Consider the following 23,115-nt stretch of genomic DNA (forward strand, 5'->3'; position numbering starts at 1 on the left):
CCCCCCCCCCCCCCCCCCCCCCCCCCCACCGTTTATTTTGCTCTTTGCCTTTCATGCTGAAGAACTGCTGCAAATGTCTAGTGGTCCTCACCTTTCCTTTCCTGTTTGGGAGTGCAGTGCTAAAAATCTGATGTTGACTGGTGATCTTGACCTGGAGTAAAGGGGGAGGAAGCAGCAGGTGTCAGTATCTTTTGATGTTTTTTTCTGGACTGCTCAGATTCCCTGCGGAAAGCTCTCCAATCTCCAGCCAGCATCATGGGAGCTGAGTATAGGAAGAGGGCTGGAGAGGAGAGCAGATGGGGGAGGGGGCCGTCTTTTCTGGTCAGTATACAGACTTTATCTTCCTGTTTTTAGTATGGTATCTCAGCTCTCATCAGTGCCTCATGTCTTCTAGTCCAAGACCTCTGTTTTATCCTTCCCAGATCATAAACTTTTAGTTTGTGCTCAAACCGGGGAGAAGACCCTATATGCTCTTCAATCAGTCCTCCTGTTCTTAGCTCACCCTGCATTTCCCTCTTTCTGAGCTAGCTGATGTCTCAACTCCTGACTTAGGATTTTGCGAAATCGATTGCCATTGATCACCCTCTTTCAGCTTCCAAAATGTAGTTGACCTACCACCACTTCCTTTGTTATTTGGGTTTATACCCTTAAGAAAAAAACGCTTTCCTGCCATTTTAGTAGCGTTTGGGGAGAGTGAAGAGATAAAAACTGTGTTCAATCTGCCATCTTTAAGCAGAAGTGTCTCATTCTATTTTAGTTCTTTCTGGTTTCACTTGGGAACCATCCAAGCTAGATGCTATGATCTAGCATTTTAAACATCCTCTACAACCCAGCTTTTTCCTTCCACTGCTCTGGATCTGCATCCAAATGGGGATTATTCCACAGGCCATCTTCTTTCCTCTTGCAAACAGACTGCTCAACACACAGATCAGTATGACCTCAGACACCACACTCCTCAGTTTCAGCCTCACTCTCAACAGTGCCCAGAAAAGCTTGAAGATCCTTGGTCAAAACCATCTTCCATCCACCTCCCCAGCAATTGCAGACATTCAGCCCTTATACCAATCCCCCAAATCTACCCTACTCCTCTGTGCTTTAATCCAGAAATGACTTTCCTTCATATTTCAAGAAAAAATGGAAGCAACCAAATATGGATTTCCTTAACTTTCTTCCCCTATTTGTCTACCCCATGAAGGAATCTGTGCCTGAAGCCATCGGGAGCCCCTCTTCACCAGAGCAGGGGGCCAGCACTGTAACAGGCTCTGCTTCTGAAGCTGCCAGAGGCGCTCCTCCCACTGTGTTGACCACACTGTGGCTTTCAGAACCAGCTCCTCCTGCCTTTTTGGGACTTATCTCCTCCTGTTCTTTGCATCTTTGACCTCTCTCCTTGTTTTGGCACATTCCTTTCAGCTTAGAAACGACTAAAATGTTTCCACCTCAGAAGCAGCTCTGTAAATCCCATTTAGATATTGTGCTCTCTTTCTCTCCTTACTCTTCCACTGGGCTTCTTGATAACATTGGTGATCATTATCTCCACTTCCTTGCCTTTCCTTACTGCTTTGACCTTTGCACTCAGCCTTCCGCCCACCAGTCTCCCTCACCGATGCCCCCTTGGTGGAAACATGTGTTGGGCATGCTGCAGCTCTTGGCTTACTTGGCACCATTTAGAACGCTGGACCACTGCCTCCCTGACGCACCACTTTTCCTGAATTGCACTACTGCTCTCCTGGTTCTGCTCACTCTCTGGCCACTCCTCCTCTGCTGTAGTTTCTCTTCCTCTCCTGTTCTTGATGTTCATGTGCCCAGCGTTCCATCCCAGCCCTCTTTCCTCCTCCTTCTCCATAAGCTTCTCCCGTTCATCCCATACTAACTACCTGGTCTCTCTTGCCACCTCTGTGTGGATGGCTGTATCTCTACCCCAGTTTTTCTGCTGAGCTCAGACCTGCATTTCCATCTGCTGGCAGGACATTTCTGCCAGGATATTCCACAGGAACCTTGAATTTAGCGTGCCCCAAGCCGAAATCACCATTTCAGAACCTAAACCTGCACAAAGTGCTTTTTGCAATCTGTGAAATCTTGGGGGAAGTTACTGCATTCTCACCTGGGAAACCGGATGATAATACATTCTGTACAGGATTGAATGGTCTCGTTATGTCTCATGACGTATGTCTAGCATTGATCAGAGTGTCTGACATACTGTCCACGCTCAACAATGGCCCCATCATTAGTAGTAGCAGAAGGAGGAGGAGGGTGAGGAGGGTTAGGCACTACCATTACCTGTTCCCACTCCAAACACCTGGGATTCATCCCAGGCCCCTGCCCCCAACCCACACCTCCACCTCCCTGCCCCCTGCCAACCTTACTCAATCTATCAACAAGCCTACTGATCCTATCCCATAAATATCTCTCTTATCAGGTTCCCTGTTCCCATCCTCACTGTCCTGCCCTCCCTGTTTAGTCACAGTCCTCTGTCACCTAGGTGTAGAAAAATCATGCTGTCTGGTTTTTCCAGCCTCTGCTGTTACCATTTTCCCTCCAGTCCATCCTCTAAATCTTCACCAAAATGATACATCTAGCATGACTGTCTGACTGTCACATCTCTCCTAAGCATATTTCAGTATAATTGTAATTATAGCAAAGAGGGAGGGAAGCGAAATATTTAAAATCATAACCGACTCCGGCTGCATCATCCCCTAAGGCATGCATTCCTCCTGAGCACAGGGCTCTGTTTGGTAAAACACCTGAGTGGATGCAGAAGGTGAAAAGTTGAGAATATAACAGAAAGAGATAGCTAAACTCTTCTGCAGAGGAAATAAACTGGAATTAGGGGTTTGGAAGGCATCTAGAAAGGAAAGAAAGTTGAGGAAAGCCTTGGGGATGGGGAGATTCCAGCTCCTTATCTCAGTGGGTGGCTGGAGAGAATTAGGTTGTGGTGGAGTGGGGCTGTCCCATAAAGATTAGAGGTGTCTAATATCTCCTCTCAAGATCTGGACTGTTCTGTGCTGCTCTAGAAACCCTCCCATTCTGCCTTCAACCCCACTGCCCTTTACTCGGCCTGGAGGAAAAGTTTTGGATGGCATGCCTGGGAATGGGGAGTTGGGGTGGAGATTGGTGTGTCTGGGGCTCAGCTTTCAGCAAGCAGGGCCAAGAGTCTGCTTAACAAGGGAAGGACTGAGCAAATAAGCAGATACATTGTGGGTAATGGGAGTCAGGTCTCTTACTGTCAGAGAAGAGAGTGGAGGAATGGTGTGGGATTGGAATCAGGAGTATTCATATGAACTCATAGATTTTACAGATCTATATGTGTATGTAGGCATAAGTACACAGAATGTACACACATAAATGTGTTTATTTCCATACTCTGTCTCCTGAGAGGGCCTAGAATCAATTATATTGTAGTAGCAATTTAAGCACACCTAGCTCCCAAATCTTGGTTTCTAAATACCATTCTCCACTAAAAGGAACTGGCACTCCTATGAAAAACGGCTGATTCCAAGCTGGGGCAGAAATGTATAAGAGAATACAGGAATATTTTGTTGTTTCATAATGTAAGGAAATGTTCAATGAATGCTAGAGACCTAGCAAAAGAACACAGGAATGAGCTGAAGAAATTCCCACTAGCCAAATCTCAAATATCCCCAAATACATTTTGAGGATGAACATATATAATGATAGTAGCAGATTATAATCCATTGAATAAAATAAGAATCCATACTGATATAAATAAATGAAAAAATAAGTTGGAGAAAAGAGAAAAGCCTCCCTATGGTTAAATGCCAAATAAATATGAAAGGAATAGTTAAGTTAGAAAATCATCAGTGGGTGATCAAACAAGTGGATAAAAGTTTGCAGAGGAACCAGAAATTTACATAATCTCAAAGTATCTCCCCCCAAATTTCTTATTAATCACAAAGAGAAAAATAGTAACTTTAGAGCAAGGAAATGTATCAGACAACACATTAACCAAGTGGTCAAAGATAATATCACCAGTAATGGGCCAGAGTGACATCATGTGCCTTCTTCTTCTTCTTCTTCTTTTTTTTTTTTTTAAGGTTTTACTTATTTATTTGAGAAAGAGAGAGCGCATGGGGAGGAGGGGCAGAGGGAGAGGGAGACAGAGTTTTAAGCAGACTCCACACTGAGTGTGGAGCCCAATGCAGGGCTCAATCTAATGACCCTGAGATCATGCCCCTGAGATGAGGACCTGAAGTGAAATCAAAGTCAGATGCTTAACCGACTACATTACCTAGACGCCCCAACATCATGTGCCTTCTGATATGATATACTGAGTATACATCATTTCAGTGATATTCCTTTTGAAAATGCATAACCTGAATCTAATCATGAGGAAATACCAGGCAACACCAATTGAGGGACATTTCACAAAATAACTGGTTAAGGTGAAGAACTTCAGGCAAAAGAAAGGTCGAGGAACTTTTAAAAGAGATGGAAAAAAATACCTAAAAAGACATGACAAATAAATGCAATGTGTGATTCTGGATTGGATCCTGGACCAGGAAAAAATAGTTATAAAAGACTTATTGAGACAACTGATAAAATTTGAATATGGGCCATGGATTAGAAAATAGTATTGTATCAATGTGAAATGTCTGTATTTTGAAAATTGCACTGTGGTTATTAAAGAGAAAGTCCTTTTTCTTAGAAAATGCACAGTGAAGCATTTGGGGGAAGGGGGCATTATGTTTCCAACCTATTCTCAAACGGCTCAGAAAAATGCATATCTATCTATCTACCCACCTAACTATTAATGATAAAGGAAATGGAACTGAGGATTTCCTGGAATTTTCAAAAGACATCAGATTCAGGAATCTCCATAAATTTCAAGCAAAGTAAATGGAAAGATAGCCACACTCATATATATCAATAAAATTGCAGAACATCATAAAAAAAAAAAAACGAACTTAAACCAGCCATAGAGAATAGACAGATAACGTGTCTAAGTGGCAGTTAGACTTACAACTGACTTTCCAATGGAAATAATGGAAACCAGAAGACAGGTAAGGAACAGTATGTCTGGAATACATGAGATCCCTCAGGGGTCTCTTAGTTTATCATGCCCTGTGAGTAAGGTTAATGGCAAACTATGGCAATTCAATCCAGGAAGGATCAGTAATGGCCAGACCCTTTAGGAAAGAAGATTTGGGTCACCCTCACCAGGTTAAGAACTAGGACCAGCTCCGGAAGTATATAATGGTGTTTAGGAGGGCAATTCAAGAATCTATCAACATTATAAAGTAACGCCCTTTGATTCAGCAATTCCACTTCTGAGAATCTACCCTTCTAAATATATACAATATGCATAAAGATGCATGTGCAAGGATGTGTGGTCGGTCTATCATCAGATCCATGAAATCTATCATGGTCCATCCCAACCAAAAGAATACCACGGATAAACCTCTGTATGCTCTGTCATGCAAGCATCCTTAATACCTCAACTTACTTTGATCAGTGAAAATAGCAAATCATGCAGACCGATACCTTTTGTACAATTTCATGTCTATAAAACTGAAAGCATGCATAAACACACAGTTGTGTGTCTGAACACATATACAGACACACGTGTGTGTGTGTGTGTGTGTGCGCGTGCAAATATCGAGAGAAAGGGCTATAAGAACATACACCAAACTGGGAGTTGGGGGAGAGAGATGATGGTTTGTATCAAGGAGGATGTTATCTTACTCCATGTACTTCGGTGATGCTTGAGTCTTTCACAACACAATGGGTTAATATATTACTTGTGGATGGAGAACTTTGAAAAGTAAACTGCTCTAAAGTAGACACAGCAGCATTCCCAACTGCTCCTTGCAAAGAAAGGGGACACTTTCAAAACTTAGAGGCACCCCTTTTTACAGCCCTCCCCTAGCTGAGTGAACTTGAGGCCGGGGTGAGGAATTGTTCTCAGGGCTCTGTGGGCAGGCATCTATCCTCTTGGACATGAGCTGGGACTCTGAGTGGAGCATCAGACTGCATGTATGGAACATCCCAGTCATTCCCATTATCTGGGAGGCCTCATCCCAGTACTGCCCCCATGCAGGCTGCCCCAGGGCTCCATTCACCCACCCTGCTGCATCTCTAGCCCAAGGCTAGCCTTTTTTAGGAATAGCAGAAGCAGCCCTGATGATGGCGTTTTCCAGGCCTCTGAAATTTGTCTCCTGAAGTAGAATAAGGTCAACTACAAACAAAACCAAGAACAAGGCAGTGTGTAGAGTATGGTGATGATTGAGGGTTTTCATTTCCTCTAGGCAGAGAAACCTCAGGAGGCTGAGGTCAGGGCTTCCCAGCATTTTTACCGAGACTTATTGGGAAATTTCAAAAGTTTATCCCCACACCTTGTTGGGGGACGGTGGGGGGCAGACGATTCCTTCTCCAGGGATGGGATGGGGATTGCAGGAAGAAGTTTGTGTAAGACCAAGTACCCTGTAGAGACAGGAGAGACTGGGAATTGGTTTGTTCTCTGGGGAGTTAAAGTGTTCGGATGGTCACATTTTTAATCTTATTTAGAAGTTAACATTTGAATATAGATTTGAAGAGGAAAGGAATGAAGCCATGTGAAAGTCAGAAGTAAGAGTGTTGTTCCAGGTACAGAGAGCAGCAGGGCAAAGGCCCCGAAGTAGGATTGTGTCTGGTGTGTTACACAACAGAGCAGTCATTGTGTGAGCGAGAGTAAGAGATAAGATCAGAAAGGAAGCAAGGAAGATGGAGAATGAGAACTGCCTTGATAGCTTGTTAAGGACTTTGCCTTTTATTCTAAATGAATTAGGGAACCCTTAGTAGTCTAAGAGCCAAGTAGCAACATGATTTGGTTGTGTATAATAGAATAGTTCTGGCTGCTATGTTGAGAACAGACTAAATGAATAAAGGAGTAAGGGGAAAGCAGGGAGGCCAGTGAGGCAGCAGCTACAACAGTTCAAAGGGGAGCTAATAGAGTTGAGATTTTCTTGACAGAACGGCCAGCATCACCTGGAGGGCCTGTGATACTGTTTGGGGGACAGGGACTTTAGAACAAATAATGAAATGTATATACCACTTCTCTGTTTCTACCCCCTGAGGTTGAAACCCCTACTTTTATTAGTCTGGGGTGGGGCCAAGGAATTCGCATTTCTACAAGTTGCCAGGTGATAGTATTGCTGGTCTGGGAGCTATACTTTGAGAACCACCAACTTCTTCACAGCACTGATGAAAATGCACAATGAACGTGCGTTTATCACCCGTCCTCAAGGAAGCACCTTGCTTACCCCTGTGTGCTAGTGCCAAGCATGATGCCCTGAGCTCAGCTCTGGGCCAGGCATGGTGCTGTACTGAATGAAGTTCTTGAGCGTCTCTGGTTTGAATGGTTTGGAGGTAACTGGTGATTAAACTTTTCAGGAAACGGTCATTATAGGGAAGGGATTCATTATAATTGTAATAACAATAACAATGGGTCTGACACTCTGCCTGGGCGTTTTACTCCCATCTTCTCCAATTAAATCCTGTGAAAGGCCCATGAGTCTGGCATTAACACCCCTATTTTATGAATGAGGAAACCGAGGCTTGGGGTTTAATTTCCCACCATTAACAAGTACCACAGCCCAGCCAGGCCTGACTGACCGCTCTGCTGTGTTTACATCACCGACTACGTCAAGAAGTCACTGATAGGAGATTGCCTTGAAGGCAGGAGCTTCCTCACTTGGGGACTGGGAGCCATATTGAAAACTGCAGGGAATATGCCATCCTTTAAAAAAAAAGCACCTCCCGTCTGAATTGAGAGCCCTGTTCACACCGCACATTTCCAGCCCCAAGCTCTTCTGCCAGAGCGCTGGTCCCCTAATAGATAGTAGCGGCTGCCCCCAACATAAGGAGTTTTTGCTGACCTTTGTGGTGGAGCACTTTTCCTCAGCTCTCATCTTCTTCTCAGCCTCCTCCCGTAGGATGATGGACACAACTCCGGGGCTGAAGCTTGACACATCGAGGCTAGCCTATCTCTAAATGGAATCCATTGCTCTCACTAGAGAAGGGGAAAATAAAAGTTGAGGACTTCCCGCCTCATCAGTCGCTCTCTTCCCCCACCCTCCCCGGAGGATAAAAATAGCCGCCTCCCGCGGCCTCCCAGCGGGAGCAGCAACTGCGCACGGAAACCCGGCCTGCCCCGCAGCAGCTGCGCAGTGAGGCGCGGGGTCGGCGGGCGGCCAGGGTCAGAGCGCGGACCCTCCCGCAGAGCCGAGGTGAACTGCGGGGAGGGGACGCTTGGAAGTCTCAACCGAGAGAGGGGGCACTTGGAGCAAGTTTGAGCGTGATGGTGGGTGCTCACATAAATGCACCCGAGACCCGGAGGTCCGCGCACGGGCTCGTTCGAGGTGTAGGCACGATTCTTAACCTCTTCAGGGGGCCGGGACTCGCTAGAACAAATGATGAAACGTACACAGCACTTCTCTGTGTGCCCAAGCGCACACTGAGAAACACAGACACACACTTCTGCACACCACAGGTTAACAACCCCAGATGAGGGTTGACAATGGGGACGCAGAACGATAATAAAAAATAAAATTTCGTAACGTGTAAGGATAAGGTTACTAAAGTTTGCTGAGTAGGATTTTTTGGAGAATAAATGCATACAGTATTTATCCATGGGAAGTGACACAGAAATGTTAATGTTGACCTCCGATGGTGGGATAAAAGGTGCTTTCTATTTTTCACCATTTTCTCAGTAAGAAAAAGCAGGTTTCTCTTTTGCTACCAGAGCGGCCGCATCCAGGCATTATCCTGGACCTGGGGAGCCCACTCCGGGGCAGCCGCAGCCCGGGCCTGCCTGCCTGGACTCTGTGTCGCGGCGAGCGGGAGAGTTACAGACAAGAGACAAGCTAACATCAGGATGGTGACAACGTGGGACGGGGACGGGCTCCTTTTAAAGGGTGCCCAGGGAGCCCTCAGCTGACCACAGCACTTGAAAACCAAAGCGCTCCCAGCCCCGCAGCCGCCAGCACGGAGCGGACGGTGCGTGCGTGCGCGATCCCGGGACGGCGGCGGCGCGCACGGGCGCGCCTCCGCGTCCAGCCCCCTGCAGTGGACGATGCCGCCGAGAAGGCGGCGGCGGCGGCGCGCTCCGGCGGTCTGAAGCGGCGTCCGGCTGCCACGGGCCGGCGGCGCGATGAGCTGGGCGGCCGCCCCCGGCTCGGGGCTGTGAGGGGCTCGGGGCCGGGGGTGGGTGGCGGCGGCCCGGCGGGCGGCCAGCGCTCCTCCTCGGCGGCGGCGGCGGCGGCCATGCGCCGGGCGGCGCGGCCAGGGCCGCGGGGCTGGGGCCGCCTCCCCGGGACCCGCGGCCTCAGGGCCCCGCCGCCGCCGCTGCTGCTCCTGCTCGCGCTGCTGCCTCTGCTATCCGCGCCCGACGCCGCCGCCGCCCCGGCCCAGCGGCCTCCCGTACTGTCGCCGGCGGCCGCGGGGCCCAGCGTGAGCCTCTACCTGAGCGAGGACGAGGTGCGCCGGCTCATCGGTGAGTGGGGCCGTCTGCGTCGGGGTGGGCAGGTCGGGCCCGACCCCGGCTGCTTCCGGCCGCCCGCGGCCCAGTCGGAGAGCGGGGGACCGCGGCCAGGTCGCGTCCCAGTGCCCGGGGTCGTCTCGGGGCCCCGGCCTTTGCCTGCCTTGCTGGCCGGGAGGTGTGGTCCCTGCCCGGCCCCCGCCTCGGGTCAGCCTTCCGGCCTACCCCCTAAGTCCTCGCTGTCCCGCCGTGAAAGACCGGGGATCCACCCCATTCCGCTCTACCCCACTGCCTCTTCGGTTTTCGCCCTATTCCTATTCATAGCTTCCAAACTTTTCTTCCCTGATGCACCAAGTTTCTTTGACCCATCCTAGGCGTGTCATTGTAGGGCCCTGGATTTTGGATATCTCGAAGTCCGTGTTTTATTTCGACCAGACCTGGCTGTGGTTTTGATGCCCCAGTAGAGGCCACAATACTGTGGTCTTACTTTCTGGTTATCATACTTCTTTTTAAAAATGAGGTGGGGGGGAGGAGGGAGAGGTTAGAAGAGCACTGCATGTTCGTGGCAGCCTCCAAATCTTGTGACGTTTAAGCATATTTTTAAATGGGGAGTGAATCTCTGGGTAGCAGACCTGTTAGCTTCTTTAGTATCATTTTGGTTCTTGTCTTGGATGTGTTGGACTGTGGACTGATCTGTATTTCAGGGCCACTCTTTTACTCTGAATACCTTGTAGGAAAAGGAGAACTTAGCTTTGGGTCAGTTCTGTTCCACCTAATTAGCTTTGTCGTTTGGGGAATTAATTTGAAAAATAATGGTGTTTTTGTGCTGAGACTGTGGATTCTGGAAATGAGCCCTTAAAGGAAGGTTTGATAAAAATGGCCCCAAATGGGAAGTCTTTGGTAGTTAAGGATGCCTAGACATTCTTTGTGTGTTAGACTTTCTTTTGTGTATTGTGGCACAAAATAACATTTCCCCCCTCTTTATTTAATCTCAGGTTTGTGGTATATCTGAGTGATAGGGGGGAATTATTTTTTTAATCATCCATTATCTATCAGTTTTATTTTTATTTTTTTAAATTTGTAAGACTTTCTTGAAGTGGACTCAATGTTGAAACGGTATTGCTTTTAGCAGTCTGTTTAGACATTGTTACATATATGGGTTTGTAGTCTTTAATCAAACAAGAATGCTGTGTTTTTGTAATGTCCTGTCCTTCTTAATCCTCTTTTTGGTCTAGTTGAATTAGCTAAATTTAGTTGAGATTAATTAAAACTGCCAATTAGGTTAGTACTTGGAGCATAAGACTAAGGTTTAGGAAAAATAATGAAAGCTTACAAATGGACTCATATCACATAATTATTTTTAAAATATTAATGCATTCTGTATGGTTTTTAAAGGTTTTTTGGTTAAAAGCTTGCGTATAATTTGTGACTTTGTTTACATGTAAGAGTACATGTTAGAAACCAGCCAGGTGGGGGTAGGGGATAGGGAACAACCAGAGGCTGACAGTGATTGAGTGCCTGCCACTTACCGGCCCCTACATGTTTTACACACATCATTTCCTCTAATTTTCTTGTGACCCAGTTAAATAGATACCATTACTCCCATTTTAGAGTTGAAGAAATTGAGGCTTTAACCTTTTCAAGGTCACACAATTTATAATCATTAAAAAAAATTAAACATAGTGTTGACATAGGCGACAAAGTTTTATTAAATTTAATAAAGATATCATTTATATAGAAGTTTCGTTATGGCATGGTGGGAAAAAAGTCATTGCTAATTAATACTTGAAATAATGTATATGTATTTGTCCCCTGACTGATGAGCCTCCAGCTTTATGCCCATTGGGAGGCTGGGAGGGAGGATCCCTCTACTGATCATCAACCTCTGGGGCAAGAGGGACCTCCAGTGGTATTTTTTCTAATGCAAATAGAATTGACCTGTTACATTTTGACTCTCTTTGCCAGATCTAGGTTCATCTCCCTCATCCACTCTACCTTTAAAGTATTCATTCCTTGGCTGCTTCTGGGTGGGGAAGAACGAGTGGGTAAGACTCAGATGTGTACCAGGCATCTTGAGTTCTCAGACTGCAGTTTCTCACAGAAAGTCTTATGGTGTTTAAGACTACTTGAAATAATAGTTCGTGCTATATTTTTGTATCATTATGGGTTAAATGCCTCTGAAAGCTGACTTGGGAAACTAATCATCATTTTATAATATTTGTAAGACAATGAGTTTGGAATTCCAAGTAAGAAACTTAAAAGTGAACTTGATAGTGACAACTTTATAAATTGAACTAATTGCCTTTGTTATGAGAGTAAGTTGTTGTTTCAATCCAATTAATATGTTTAAAAGTCACAGTTTAAAAATCAAATAGTGCTAAAAGGCTTAACATAAAACACAGCAGTGTCCTACCCTTGGCCTTTTTATCCTTCAGGTCCTACTTTCCAGTGGAAGCTACCATCTCATACTTGTTCTATTTGTTTATTTATTTTCCTGTTCTTTACTTGCATATTTTGAAATTAATAGAATAAACATTCAGTTTCCTAGTATCATAATTGAGCACTTGCCCTGTTCTCTGCCCCAGTTCCTCGGTACAGCTAAATAACAATTTTTGGTAAAACCAATAATCAGTATTTACATTATTGCATATATATTAATTGCTCACTTCTGAGTTAAATAGTGATGCCAGATTATGGCTTTTTTTCTATATTTTTATGTTTTCCCTAGAGCAAATAATTGCCTTCAACTTTTTGATTTTTTTTTTCATATATCTATGACTGCATTCCTCAGATACCCCAAGAAAAATATGTTCAGTGCCTTTTGATATTTTTTTCCAGGTAGCACAAATCATCTCTCAGTTCTACTTGGTTTCCTCTTAGAGACTCCCTGGTTGGGAGCCTTCCATCCTCTTGTTCCAGTCTAACAGTAGGATTGTTTTTCTTGTGATTTCTGTTCCCTTCTCTCCTGCCTTAGAGCCTGTTTCCTGGATCACTTGTTTTCTTTTTCTTGGTTTGCTTCGTTCTGCTAAAGGGTATCCTCAGTAGCTTCCTAAGAAGGGATGCATAGGAGATAAATTATTTGAGGCCTTGTATGTCTTAAGGTGTCTACCCTAGATGCTTTATAGGTGATTTATAGGTCCTTTATAGATGGTTTGGCTACATTTAGAATAGTAGGCTGAAAAAAAAATATTTTTTCCCCATAATTTTGATGGCATTTTCACACTGTTTCTGGATTTAAGGCTTTCTGATGAAAAAATTCAAAGCCATCTGATTTTTGTTTTTATTTTTCTGTTTTTATTGAAGCTCAGGGTCTTTTTCTCTGGCATTCTGAAATTTATTTTTTAAAAGGTTTTATTTATTTATTTATTTAGTTAGTTATTTGAGAGAGAGAGGGAGATCCCAGAGGGAGAGGGAGAAGCAGACTCCCTGCTCAGCAGAGAGCCCAACAAGGCTCAATCCCGCGATTCTGAGATCATGACCTGAGCTGAAGGCAGACGCTTAACTGACTGAGCCACCCAGGCATCCCCTGGCATTATGAAATTATATAAGCTTTTGTGTGGGTCCTTTGTTCACCTGTTGGCTCTCGTTTTAGTAGGCCCTTTGGATCTAAGACTCATATTCTTCAGTTTTCAAAAATGTCTGTTACTTTGATAATTTCCTACCCTTTGTTTTTATTTTTCTTTCTGAGACATCTATTGGTTTGATTATTGAATCTCCTGGAATTGATCTTCAGATACTCTTAATTTATGTTGCCTCTTGTTTATATCTTTGTTTGTGGAGGTGGAAAGTGTGTGTGGGTGGGAATCTTCTCAATTTTGTCTTCTAAACTTTTATTTTAAAAATTTTAATGATGTTTTTAAGTTTCAGAAGCTCTTTTTGTTCTCTGTTTTCATTTCATTTAATTTCATTTTCTGTTTCCATTTTATTCTTCATAGATATATTATCTTTGATGTATTTGTATATGTATTTTTCATTTTTCCCATATGTTTAATGTTTTTAATATTTCTTCTGCTTCCTCCAGTGTGCTTGTTCATTTCAGGGTACTTTTTATGGTTGTTTAGATCACAAACACCTGGTCATCCTTGGCTGTCCACAATTAAGAGTAAGATGCTGGAAGGTTGATTAGGAGAGAATGTGTGCTGGTGGTCTAGTGACTTCCTTTGGAGTACAGGTAGAGTTTTCATTGCACATCCACTCCACATAGCAGCACCTTCACATCTTCTTTGAGAACAGTCAGTGTCTGCAGAGAAGACCGTCAAATAGCCTGCCTCTGATGTGTTTGGTAATACACTGACTGCCTGGGTTTGGGTTATCTGGTTGAGGTGGGATGGAATGGGGATAAAGGCCACCGTTCAAGCTGTAGACTTTGACTTCTCTTTACAGTTCTCCTGCCCCTGTGGTTCAGTTTCTTCAGAAAAACTTAGGGTCTCCTGCTGGATCTGGGGGCCCACCCCTTTTAGAGTTTCCCCCTTTGTCAAGCCTGAGCCTCAGGCTGGTCTTTGGTGCCTCAGGGGTCCTGAGGAACAGTGACCACTTCTTCATCTGGCTCCCCTCTTGGAAAAGTTTATCGAAATGTATGTCGTGTTGTTGTCTTCTTTCCCTTTCTGTTTCTTTGTGGTTTAATGTCTTTGTGATTTCATTAGTATCATTCAGAGGAGTTCAGGTTGAAATGGGGATAAAGGCCAGTGGTCATTCCAGAATATGTAAATGACAGTTAAGGTTGGGCTTTGACTATTGAAGAGCTGTTGATGTGTAACAGGTTTTTTTGTTTTTTTTTGTAATAATATTTAGAAGAGTAGTAGTTGCCACTTTTTAGAATGATGCTGACATGTAGCAGTCTTTTGCCTTTGTCAGGCACAAAGGTAATTCCTGTTTCAAGTATATACTGTTATTTCCATTTTATAGGATAAGAAAACAGACTTGGGCAGTTCCTTGGTTGTGGGGCATATAGTCCTGATGGAAGTCTGCCTGTACAGAAACTCGAAAAGCCTCAGGAGCTTTTACTCTGCATGTGGCATCGCTGTGTCCCCAAGCCCAGTTTCATTGTTCTCATTTACTCTTCTTAACAGGCTGCATTGTAGACACTCATTTCCCCATTTTTACTGATGAGGACTTTGATTTAGGGTCCTTTGGGCAGTGAGTAAAAGGTCCAGTCTTGATTCGGTCTTGCTTGAATCCAGAATCCATCTTGCCTCTTTGTCAGCTCTGGAGGAGCTGTGATTAACCAAAAACACTCAAGAAGTAGAATCTGAAAGCCTGCTACCACATGTTTGTGCTCTTGACTATTATCTGCATCCTCCCGTGTTCTCTTTCTAATTGTATTAGATAATAATACATAATTCTATTATCCTAATCATAATTCTAATAGAATTAAGTTCCCTGGAAATCCAGGACTTGTGAAACTATTATGTGGCTGGGGCAGTGCTAGGAGTTTGCTCCTAGCAAAATGCTGAGGGGTGAGGGCTATTGTATGAACAGGTTATGGCAGCAGTGGTGGTAGTGATAGGGACTCTGTAAGGGTCAGAGGTCTTCTGAGAATAGATTCTGCCTCCCACCAATTAGAAATTCACTTTGGGTAACTTGCTATTCTGTTAAAGTAAATACCCTCTGGAAGAGTTAAGCATTGTTCACATCTTATTTAAAATCAGTTAAATATAAGTTGAGATCAATGCTCCCCAGACCAGTTTAATAAAAATTTTTGAAGCCCAACCAAGTACCATATACTGTGGTAGAAAATGATGACTCAAAATTATTAAATTCCTTTTTTTGAGGAACTGAGAATTTCGGAGGGAAGACTAACCATTATATTGAGGACCGTTACACTGAGATAAGAGTCATACTGTTGATATGACTAAGTTACTGTAGGAGTGATTACTCTTGACTCTAGAAGGGGGAAGGGGAGAGAGCCTTAGAGAGTTTAGGGAAAGTGTTCCAGGAATGGAGACATTTGAGCCCCATCTTGAGGAGGAGTTTGATGGGCAGAAAAGAGGAACAGTTCTTGCCAGGTGAGAAAACAGCATGAAAAAGCTATAGATGTACAGAAGTAGATGGGTGTGAAATCAGGAAGTAGGAAAAATCTAATGTGGATAAAATGAGAAAAATTGGCAAAGCCACGGAGTGGCAGAATATAAAGCTGGGAGGTAGGTTGAGATTGAATTAGGAATTTAATTTCATCTCGTAGGTAATGAGGAGCTGTTGAAGAATTTAGGAAAGGAGAGTGCACGAACAGGACTGGGTTACAGAAAAGATGACTTTTGGCCCCAGTGGAAAGGGGCTTGGAGAAAGACAAGGTGGATTTGGGAAATGGGACAGAGTCAGCTTGTGCTGGTAAGAGGGATCAACTAGGGTAGTTGAAGGAGTGGGATGGATTTGTGAGGACTGTGCAGGGAGTTTGGAAAAGACTTAGTGGAGGAGACTTGACAGTTAAAGAGAGGAGTCAGAGAGGACTCCAGGGTTTCAGATTTGGGGTGCTGAACTGAGGGACTCTCTCCATTTGGGAGGTGGTTGAGGGAAAGGAAAATAAGATGAGCCATGTGTTCCTCTCCTCCCAGCACCTCTCCTTCCTCTTAACTCTCAGGTCAAGCGCTTGGGGGGGAGGGCAGTGAGAGTGTCCTCCCTGCTGATGTGTCTGGCATAATCTGAGAGGTGTGGGGTGCCTGCTGGTGGAGTTGGTTAGCACCCTGAGCAGACTCTTAACCCTGGGCATTTTGGGTGGGGTGGTGGCATTGATGCAGCATTAATTTGAATCCATGTGTTCTTCATTGGGAGAGCAAGGCTGAGGCATTGTGCAATTGTGGGTTTTGAGTTTTTTTTTCCCTTCCTCATGCTCCACGTGTGGGAGAACTCTGTCCAATTATGGCTAAACCTGTCCACTATGAGTCACATCCTGAGTTGACTAGTCAGTTCTGAAGGTGCTGCCTAAAATACTGTTTGGATTTTAAGGGTCACTTTAGAAACAAATGAAATCTGAGGGTATTTTTTTTTGAGCATCCTGAATTGTGAAGTTTCATAGCATTACTTTTGTGGTTTTAATGCATTATGCCAGTGTTGTGAAAAAACTTGCCAGCTATACATAACAAAACAAAAAACAAAATAAAACAAAAACTCGGACATGAAACAAAGCATTTAGGTACTCTGAAATTATATTACACTTAAAAGTGCTTTTTTTGTGTCATCCTTGTTGGTGCAAATCAAGTACAGTATTTTCTGATTAAAATGTTATTAAACAACTTTCATTTATGTGGGACCTCTTAAGATATGATGTGCCAAAACAAGTGTGTGTATATTGCTGAGTTACCTAATAAATACTTAGTGAACAGTTCTTTTTACTGTGCAAGTGTTACTGCTGAGTGGTAGAATATTTCTGAAAAGTAATTTCATAGGTCTCATGCTTGTATATGAGATAAGTATGTTATGTCTTATTTATAAATAAATATGTTTTTATATAAATATGTGTGTTTTAGTATACCTCTTGCTATATGCTAAGTACTTCACATGTGTTCTTTTTTTGTTATATCAACCATATAAAGTAGGTGGCATTGACATTTTTTTTTTAATAGATAAAGCTGAGGCTCTGGGAAATTACAGAATTCACGGGAGGTCACGGAAATGTCTGGGGCTTTGTGACTCCAGAGTGCATACTTTTTTCTCTGTGCAGCCTCTGAAGGTTAACCGTTTACTTAGTCTTTAACCGGAATAATCTGAGGGGCTTTAAACAAAATATGGATTCCTGAACCTATCCTGAGCAATTTATTTAGGAGATCAGAGATGGGGCCCAACTCATGAACTTTTGAATGCCATGTTTCATTGATTATAAGATGTACAGTTTTCCCACCTTTGAACATCTCTGAAATTGAAACCACTTTACAACCAATGGTGAGTCATCAGTTAATTGACAGTTCTTTTTTATCTTTCTTAGTGGCACGAAAAATAATGGTGCAGTTTAGATTAAATGAAATATGGTATTGTAAAAGGATTGCCACCTTTCCTTTTTTTAGGGGGTGGGGGAGATACCTCTCACAACTCTCTTTCAGAGTTGTAAAATTCACTGGTGATATTTATTATTTGCTTGTGGTAATGCTGTGTAGTAATGTCCTTGCAAGGAAAGCGAATGATGGCAGTGAGATATTACCATTAGGTTTATAAGCCATAGTAACTCATTTATCACCTGGGAAGTTGCTAGTAAAAGAAATATCAGTTGTTCTCAACCTTATTTTGTGAAAGTCTTCTGGCCTTTCCCTAGACAAAGGCATGGCTATCCAACCATATTAAGTTTTGTGTACTGTGCTGACTTAGACTTTGGGGGCTTTGTAGGGACCTCTGATGAAACCTTATAGTTGCATCTTGTGTCCCACAAAAGCTGGTCTGGAAGGGGGCATATTACCTTCTGTATTTCATCCTGGTATTCCCTGACCTCCTACCTGAATTTTTAAAGATTTGCATACATTAAGGATCACTTAATTGTGTTATATGAGTTTTGACAGATGTATAGTGTCATGTATCCACCATCGTATCATACAGAATAAGTTTACCATCCCCCCAAAATTCCGATTTATTTTAAATAAGTTTGCTTTTAAAAATGTATTTATTATGGAAAAGTTCAAACATTCAGAAATAGAATAATATAATGAACCTATGTGTAGCCATCATCCAGCTTCAATAATTATCAACTAATGGCCTTTTTTTGGCGGGGGGGGGGTGTCTATATCTCTCCACTCCCCAATCTACTCTTTTGCCCTCACTGTCCTGATTCCCCACTTGGATTATTTGAGGCAAACTCAGACACATAATTTTGTAAAAACTTTTTCGTATGTATCTCTAAAAGATAGGGACCTAAAAATTTATAATAACTATTATCACACCTAAGAAATTAACAGTTCATAAATATCAAGTATCTATGCTGTTCAAATCTTTCTGATGTACAGATAAATGTTTATATGGAGACTCTTGCCTGCCACCTCTTTCCTCTTTTATCCTTCTTCACCTCCCATGTGTTTAGCTCCTCTGTTGCCAAGCTCTTTCTCATCCTAGGATCTGCATTTGATGGTTGCTTTGTCTCACATACTTTCCCCAGATCTTTACAGGACTGGAGACTTACAGATCTCAACTTAAAATGTCACTGCCTCAGAAAGCCTTGCCTTCCTAGGGTTGACCCCCCAGTGCCACTCTGTTCTTATCACCCTGTTTTATTTTAAGCATGTGATACTTTTGTTGTTTTTGTCTCCCCCTATACGAAAGTTAGTTCTGTTTGAGTAAAGACCTTTTATACCGTTCCACTCTATATCCCCAGCACTTAAAAACAATACCTGGCATGTAGTAGATGTTCAGTAAAACTTCAATGAATAAATAAGTCATACTTCTTGTAGGGGAGATTCACTATCTTATGCCATATGGGAGTCATCATTCTCTTTATCATTTCCCATTGCCTGCTGAGTTATTATCCAAGAAGGGAGTTGGGCTGGGCTTACTTATATTTATGAATGGTAGTTTAAATAAATTAGTTTTTAATACCTTATTTTCTTTGAGGTTGCCTAATTTTCCCATCTCTGTTCCTTGTACCCCTCTCTCTGGGTAAGGTGTCCTCCATCTTGGCTTCCATAGCTCTGCACTCTGTACAAACAAATCAATATCACTATACCCATCACATTCTGTCTTTCCCATATACTGCACTAAGGCCACCCCAAGGCTTGACTAGCAACTCCCAGCAGGCTGTTGGTCTGCCGGGCAGTTGAAAGATGGAAAGTATTCAAGAGAGATTCTGGCAAAAGCCTTTTTCCAATTATTAAGACCTGAGAAGTGCAATTTCTCATCTTTTCTTCTGAAATGCTTAAGCTACTGTTAATTCTATCCAGTGCATTTTTTCATCATATGCATTGTAGTTTTCACCTCTAAAAAATTGATTTGTGTCTTTTTGTATCTTCCATGTCTCTGCTTAACTTTTGACCATGGGAAATACAGTTACAGTAGTTGTTTAAATGTTCTTGTCTAGGGGCGCCTGGGTGGCTCAGTCGTTAAAGCGTCTGCCTTCGGCTCAGGGCGTGATCCCGGCGTTCCCGGATCGAGCCCCACATCAGGCTCCTCCGCTGGGAGCCTGCTTCTTCCTCTCTCACTCCCCTGCTGTGTTCCCTCTCTCGCTGACTGTCTCTCTGTCACATAAATAAATAAAATCTTAAAAAAAAAAAAAATAAATGTTCTTGTCTACTAAGTCTCATGTTCTCGTCTACTAAGTCTAACATCTGTGCCGTTTCTGGATTGGTTTCAATTATTTATCACTTATTTATTTATTTTCCCTTTTTTCGTGGGGGGGGGCATGCCTGGTTCATGAGCAAAGGACAAGCATTGTGAATTTTACTCTGGTAGGTGCTGAATATTTTTGTATTCCTATAAATATTCTTAGGTTTTGTTCTGGGATTCAGTTAAGTTACTTGGCAGCAGTTTGATCCTTCTGATCTTGCTTTTTGGACTTGTTAGGACAGGAGCAATGCTCAGTGTAGGGCTAATTTTTCCCCACTACTGAGTTAAGACCCCTTTGTGTACTTTCTCTGGTGACCTGTGTGAATCGTGAGGTTTTCCAGTCTCGCTAGTGGGAATAGGCGATATTCCAGATCCTGTGTAAGTAGGATTGTACATTTTATCCTTTCTCTGTCCTTGTGCAGCTTCCTTATCCATCCTCTGATCAGTAGTTAGCCAAAGACTGGAGGGCAACCGTCTGCAGATCTTGGAAGTTTTCAGTGCTGCTTTCTCCTCTGTGGTACTTCATCTTGCATACTCTAGCTGTCTTTGTCTTTCTGAACTCTCTTGTATGGTTCTTGGCTATCTCAGACAAGAGAGTCTGGTCCTATTATTCTATCTTGTCTAGAAGTGGAAATAGTCAAGGATTATCTTTATAATTGTTTGCATCTTTTCTAACACATTAGTTGTCAAAGGAGAGAATTTAGTCCAATTTAAAGAAAAAAGTTTTACGGTTTGTATATGTGCGCATGCACATGTACACAAATGTGGGAATATAGCAGATAATGTGATGTGGCACAGTACTGAATTCTGCATTTTTGAGTTTTAATTTCACCTTATTCATATGTGTTTAATTAATGTGAGTGTTGGTTTCTTCATATATAAGATGAGATGCTTTTCAACTACAACAGGATGTCTGTTACCACTGTTGGTATAATGTATGTGAAAATGCTACATAATCCTCAAAACAATTTGTTTTAGTTATTGGTGGGAGATTTGCATGGTTTTCGATGAAAACTAAAATCACAGAATGTTTGAAAGAGAGGTCACTTAGATATTAACCTGGTTGATTGATTGTCTTTATTAGCAACACTTAAAACTCACGCTCCAAACAATTATTTACTGAATGTTTACTAGGCCTTATTTTAAGGGATTAATATATTTTAATAAATAGATAATATTTTACTAAAAGAGATGAATATCCCTGCCTTCATGGAACTGACTTCTAGCAGAGAGCTAAGTGACTTGCCTGAGAAGAGAATTCATTTGGCTTTGGAACTGGACTTCACGTTAGCACTTCGCAATGCAAGTTGCTGGCAGGGAGAAGTGATGTTTGAGAGTTCTCCATTGTGCTGAGCCCCTGGACATAAGAGTCAGCTCTAAGTTATTAATGGCCTCCATGGCTGACTGAGTTCAGAGACCATGCTCCTATTAGGAGTTGGCTATGAAGTAAGTTGAATGATGATCACGTCAAATCGTAATTTATTCCCTCTCTGTTACAGAGCTGTACCTGCAATGCGTGTTTGAGCTGGGCAGATTATTTTCTTTTTCGAACAGGACAGGAGCCAATGACAAATTATTTTCCAGAGTATCTTTTGACCAGATACTCGAACATTATAGCAGTATGACAGGGCATGCTTCATGTGTTATGCTCTAGTGCTGGAGATATGGGTTGTTTTTGTCACTTGTTTTCCTTGAATAGGATTTGGGAAGCACTTTTATCATCTCTGCAATTGTGGCACAAAGCACATCATTGGGGACATTCTTTTATGGATTTTTTTAAGGTGACAAATATGTTGATTAGACCCCAAGTCCTGTTCCTTCATCTTCTATTTTAGTGTCTAGCTCTCTTTACAATTTCTTATCCATCTACTATATAGTATTTTCAGATGGGGGAGGTGACAGTCACCATTTGAGTCATCCATTTGAAATCAAAAGTGACCTTACTCTACCTTTGATTCCACACAGGTGATATCATCACAGGTACTAGAGAGATAAACCTAAGACAGTATTTATGATGGATAGCTTTGGGCTTCCATTGTCAGAGATCATGGAATTACATTGAAAGCTACTTTCTGAAATGTAATCTCTGGAGGATAGGGGAGGAGAGATGCTCAGTAAATGGATCTTTGCACCCTGTAGCCTCCTGATCTGTTAAATCAGTGGCAACAAATAGCCACTTCAGTGGATTGTTTTTAAGTAAACTATTGATTTTGACCACATTATCGTGTTTTCTTCCTGAAGTGGCAAAGTAAGGAAAGATGCTTTGTGATTGTAGATGCCTGGCTTTTCCTTGGGAGGACCAGGATTTCCTCCCTTGAAGTTGACTCCTTAGCTATACCTCTCAGGGACCAAGAGGGTGTCCCTGCTTGCCTTTCCTTCGAGGAGGCCAGTTTTAGGCAGGAGACGAGGCCGCCTGGAGGAAGGGAGTGGAGGAAGGGGGCATATTTATTATTGTCTTCTATTGACAGGCATACCGTTTTTCTCTTCAAAGCTCAGTTTTATTCTTTTTATACTGTCTGTGTGTACATGTATATGCTCTCAATTGAGTTCTATGGAGATGCTTAAGGTTGTAGGAGAAAGACTGGAGGAAAATGGCGAATTGGTAGAGGATTACATGAAAAATCTTGTTTAATCTGTAAGATTATGGTTTAAACAGTTACAGAGATTGAAGATTTATGTACTTTTTCTTTTATAATTATGAGGAAAGGATGCCCCTTTCCTATAGTCTTAATATTTGTAAATTCCTTTTCTTATGATGTACTTAAATATTAGGTCTCAGCTAATTTTCTTAGTTATAATTTGACTATAGCTAGATTTATTAGATCCTGATGGACAAATTATTTTATTGTGTCTATTTCAGCTTATTAGTTTCCATAAACCTGGAATATTTGAAATAAGATCGCCTTATTTATTTTCTTTTAGCATTGATTAAAATACAGAGTATTTAGTGGTTTTATACATAGTCAGTGATGTTGGCTTTTTTTCCTCTGGCTCAGGTACTACACTGTACTCATATTATCTTGACTAAATAAATTTTTTACTTAAGTTTTGACTAGCATTTAGAAACTGGATGATATCATAGAATATAATAGAGGTTTGGCTGACATTTGGAAATCATAGATGATATCATAGAATAATAGATATTTGTGGCTGGGGAGGGACATTAACATCATCTGGTTTAACTCTCTTGTTTTATAGTTGAGAAAATTGATGCCTAGAGAAAGTGGTTAAATAATTGATTGCCAAAGTTCATTCAGTTACTTACTTGTAAAATCTCTGCTTTAATTCTGTTTCCGTGACATCACTTTTGTTTTCCTGCCTTAAGTGATTCCTGACGTTTTTCTTTAAAATACCATTTCCCTTAAGATTCATCTTTGATGTAGTTGATTTTTATCAACAGGCTGCCATTC

At 42.4% G+C, this 23,115-nt stretch overlaps 1 protein-coding gene and 1 long non-coding RNA gene across 6 annotated transcripts in view; one reads left to right on the plus strand and one right to left on the minus strand.

The window, feature by feature from the left end:
* The window catches only part of LOC103678969, a 34,937-nt gene extending 25,316 nt beyond the window's left edge, over positions 1 to 9,621 (minus strand). The window contains exons 1-2 of one of the 4 annotated variants that reach the window (XR_005836564.1): positions 9,457 to 9,619; positions 7,872 to 8,005 (exon numbers count right to left, since the gene is read on the minus strand). This is a non-coding gene — a long non-coding RNA (uncharacterized LOC103678969). Of the gene's footprint in view, positions 1 to 7,871; positions 8,006 to 8,308; positions 8,339 to 9,456 lie in introns of those variants that run through there. The other 3 variants (XR_005836565.1, XR_005836563.1, XR_572786.2) reach the window with 3 other exon arrangements.
* RYK (receptor like tyrosine kinase) overlaps positions 9,259 to 23,115 on the plus strand; it is an 88,605-nt gene continuing 74,748 nt past the window's right edge. For both annotated transcript variants that reach the window (XM_040636797.1, XM_040636798.1), the window contains exon 1: positions 9,259 to 9,487. In XM_040636797.1, coding sequence (XP_040492731.1) covers positions 9,259 to 9,487 — 229 coding nt within the window. The remainder of the gene's footprint in view (positions 9,488 to 23,115) is intronic.

This window comes from Ursus maritimus, unplaced genomic scaffold (genome assembly GCF_017311325.1).
Source record: "Ursus maritimus isolate PB19 unplaced genomic scaffold, ASM1731132v1 scaffold_20, whole genome shotgun sequence".
NCBI classification, from domain to species: domain Eukaryota; kingdom Metazoa; phylum Chordata; class Mammalia; order Carnivora; family Ursidae; genus Ursus; species Ursus maritimus.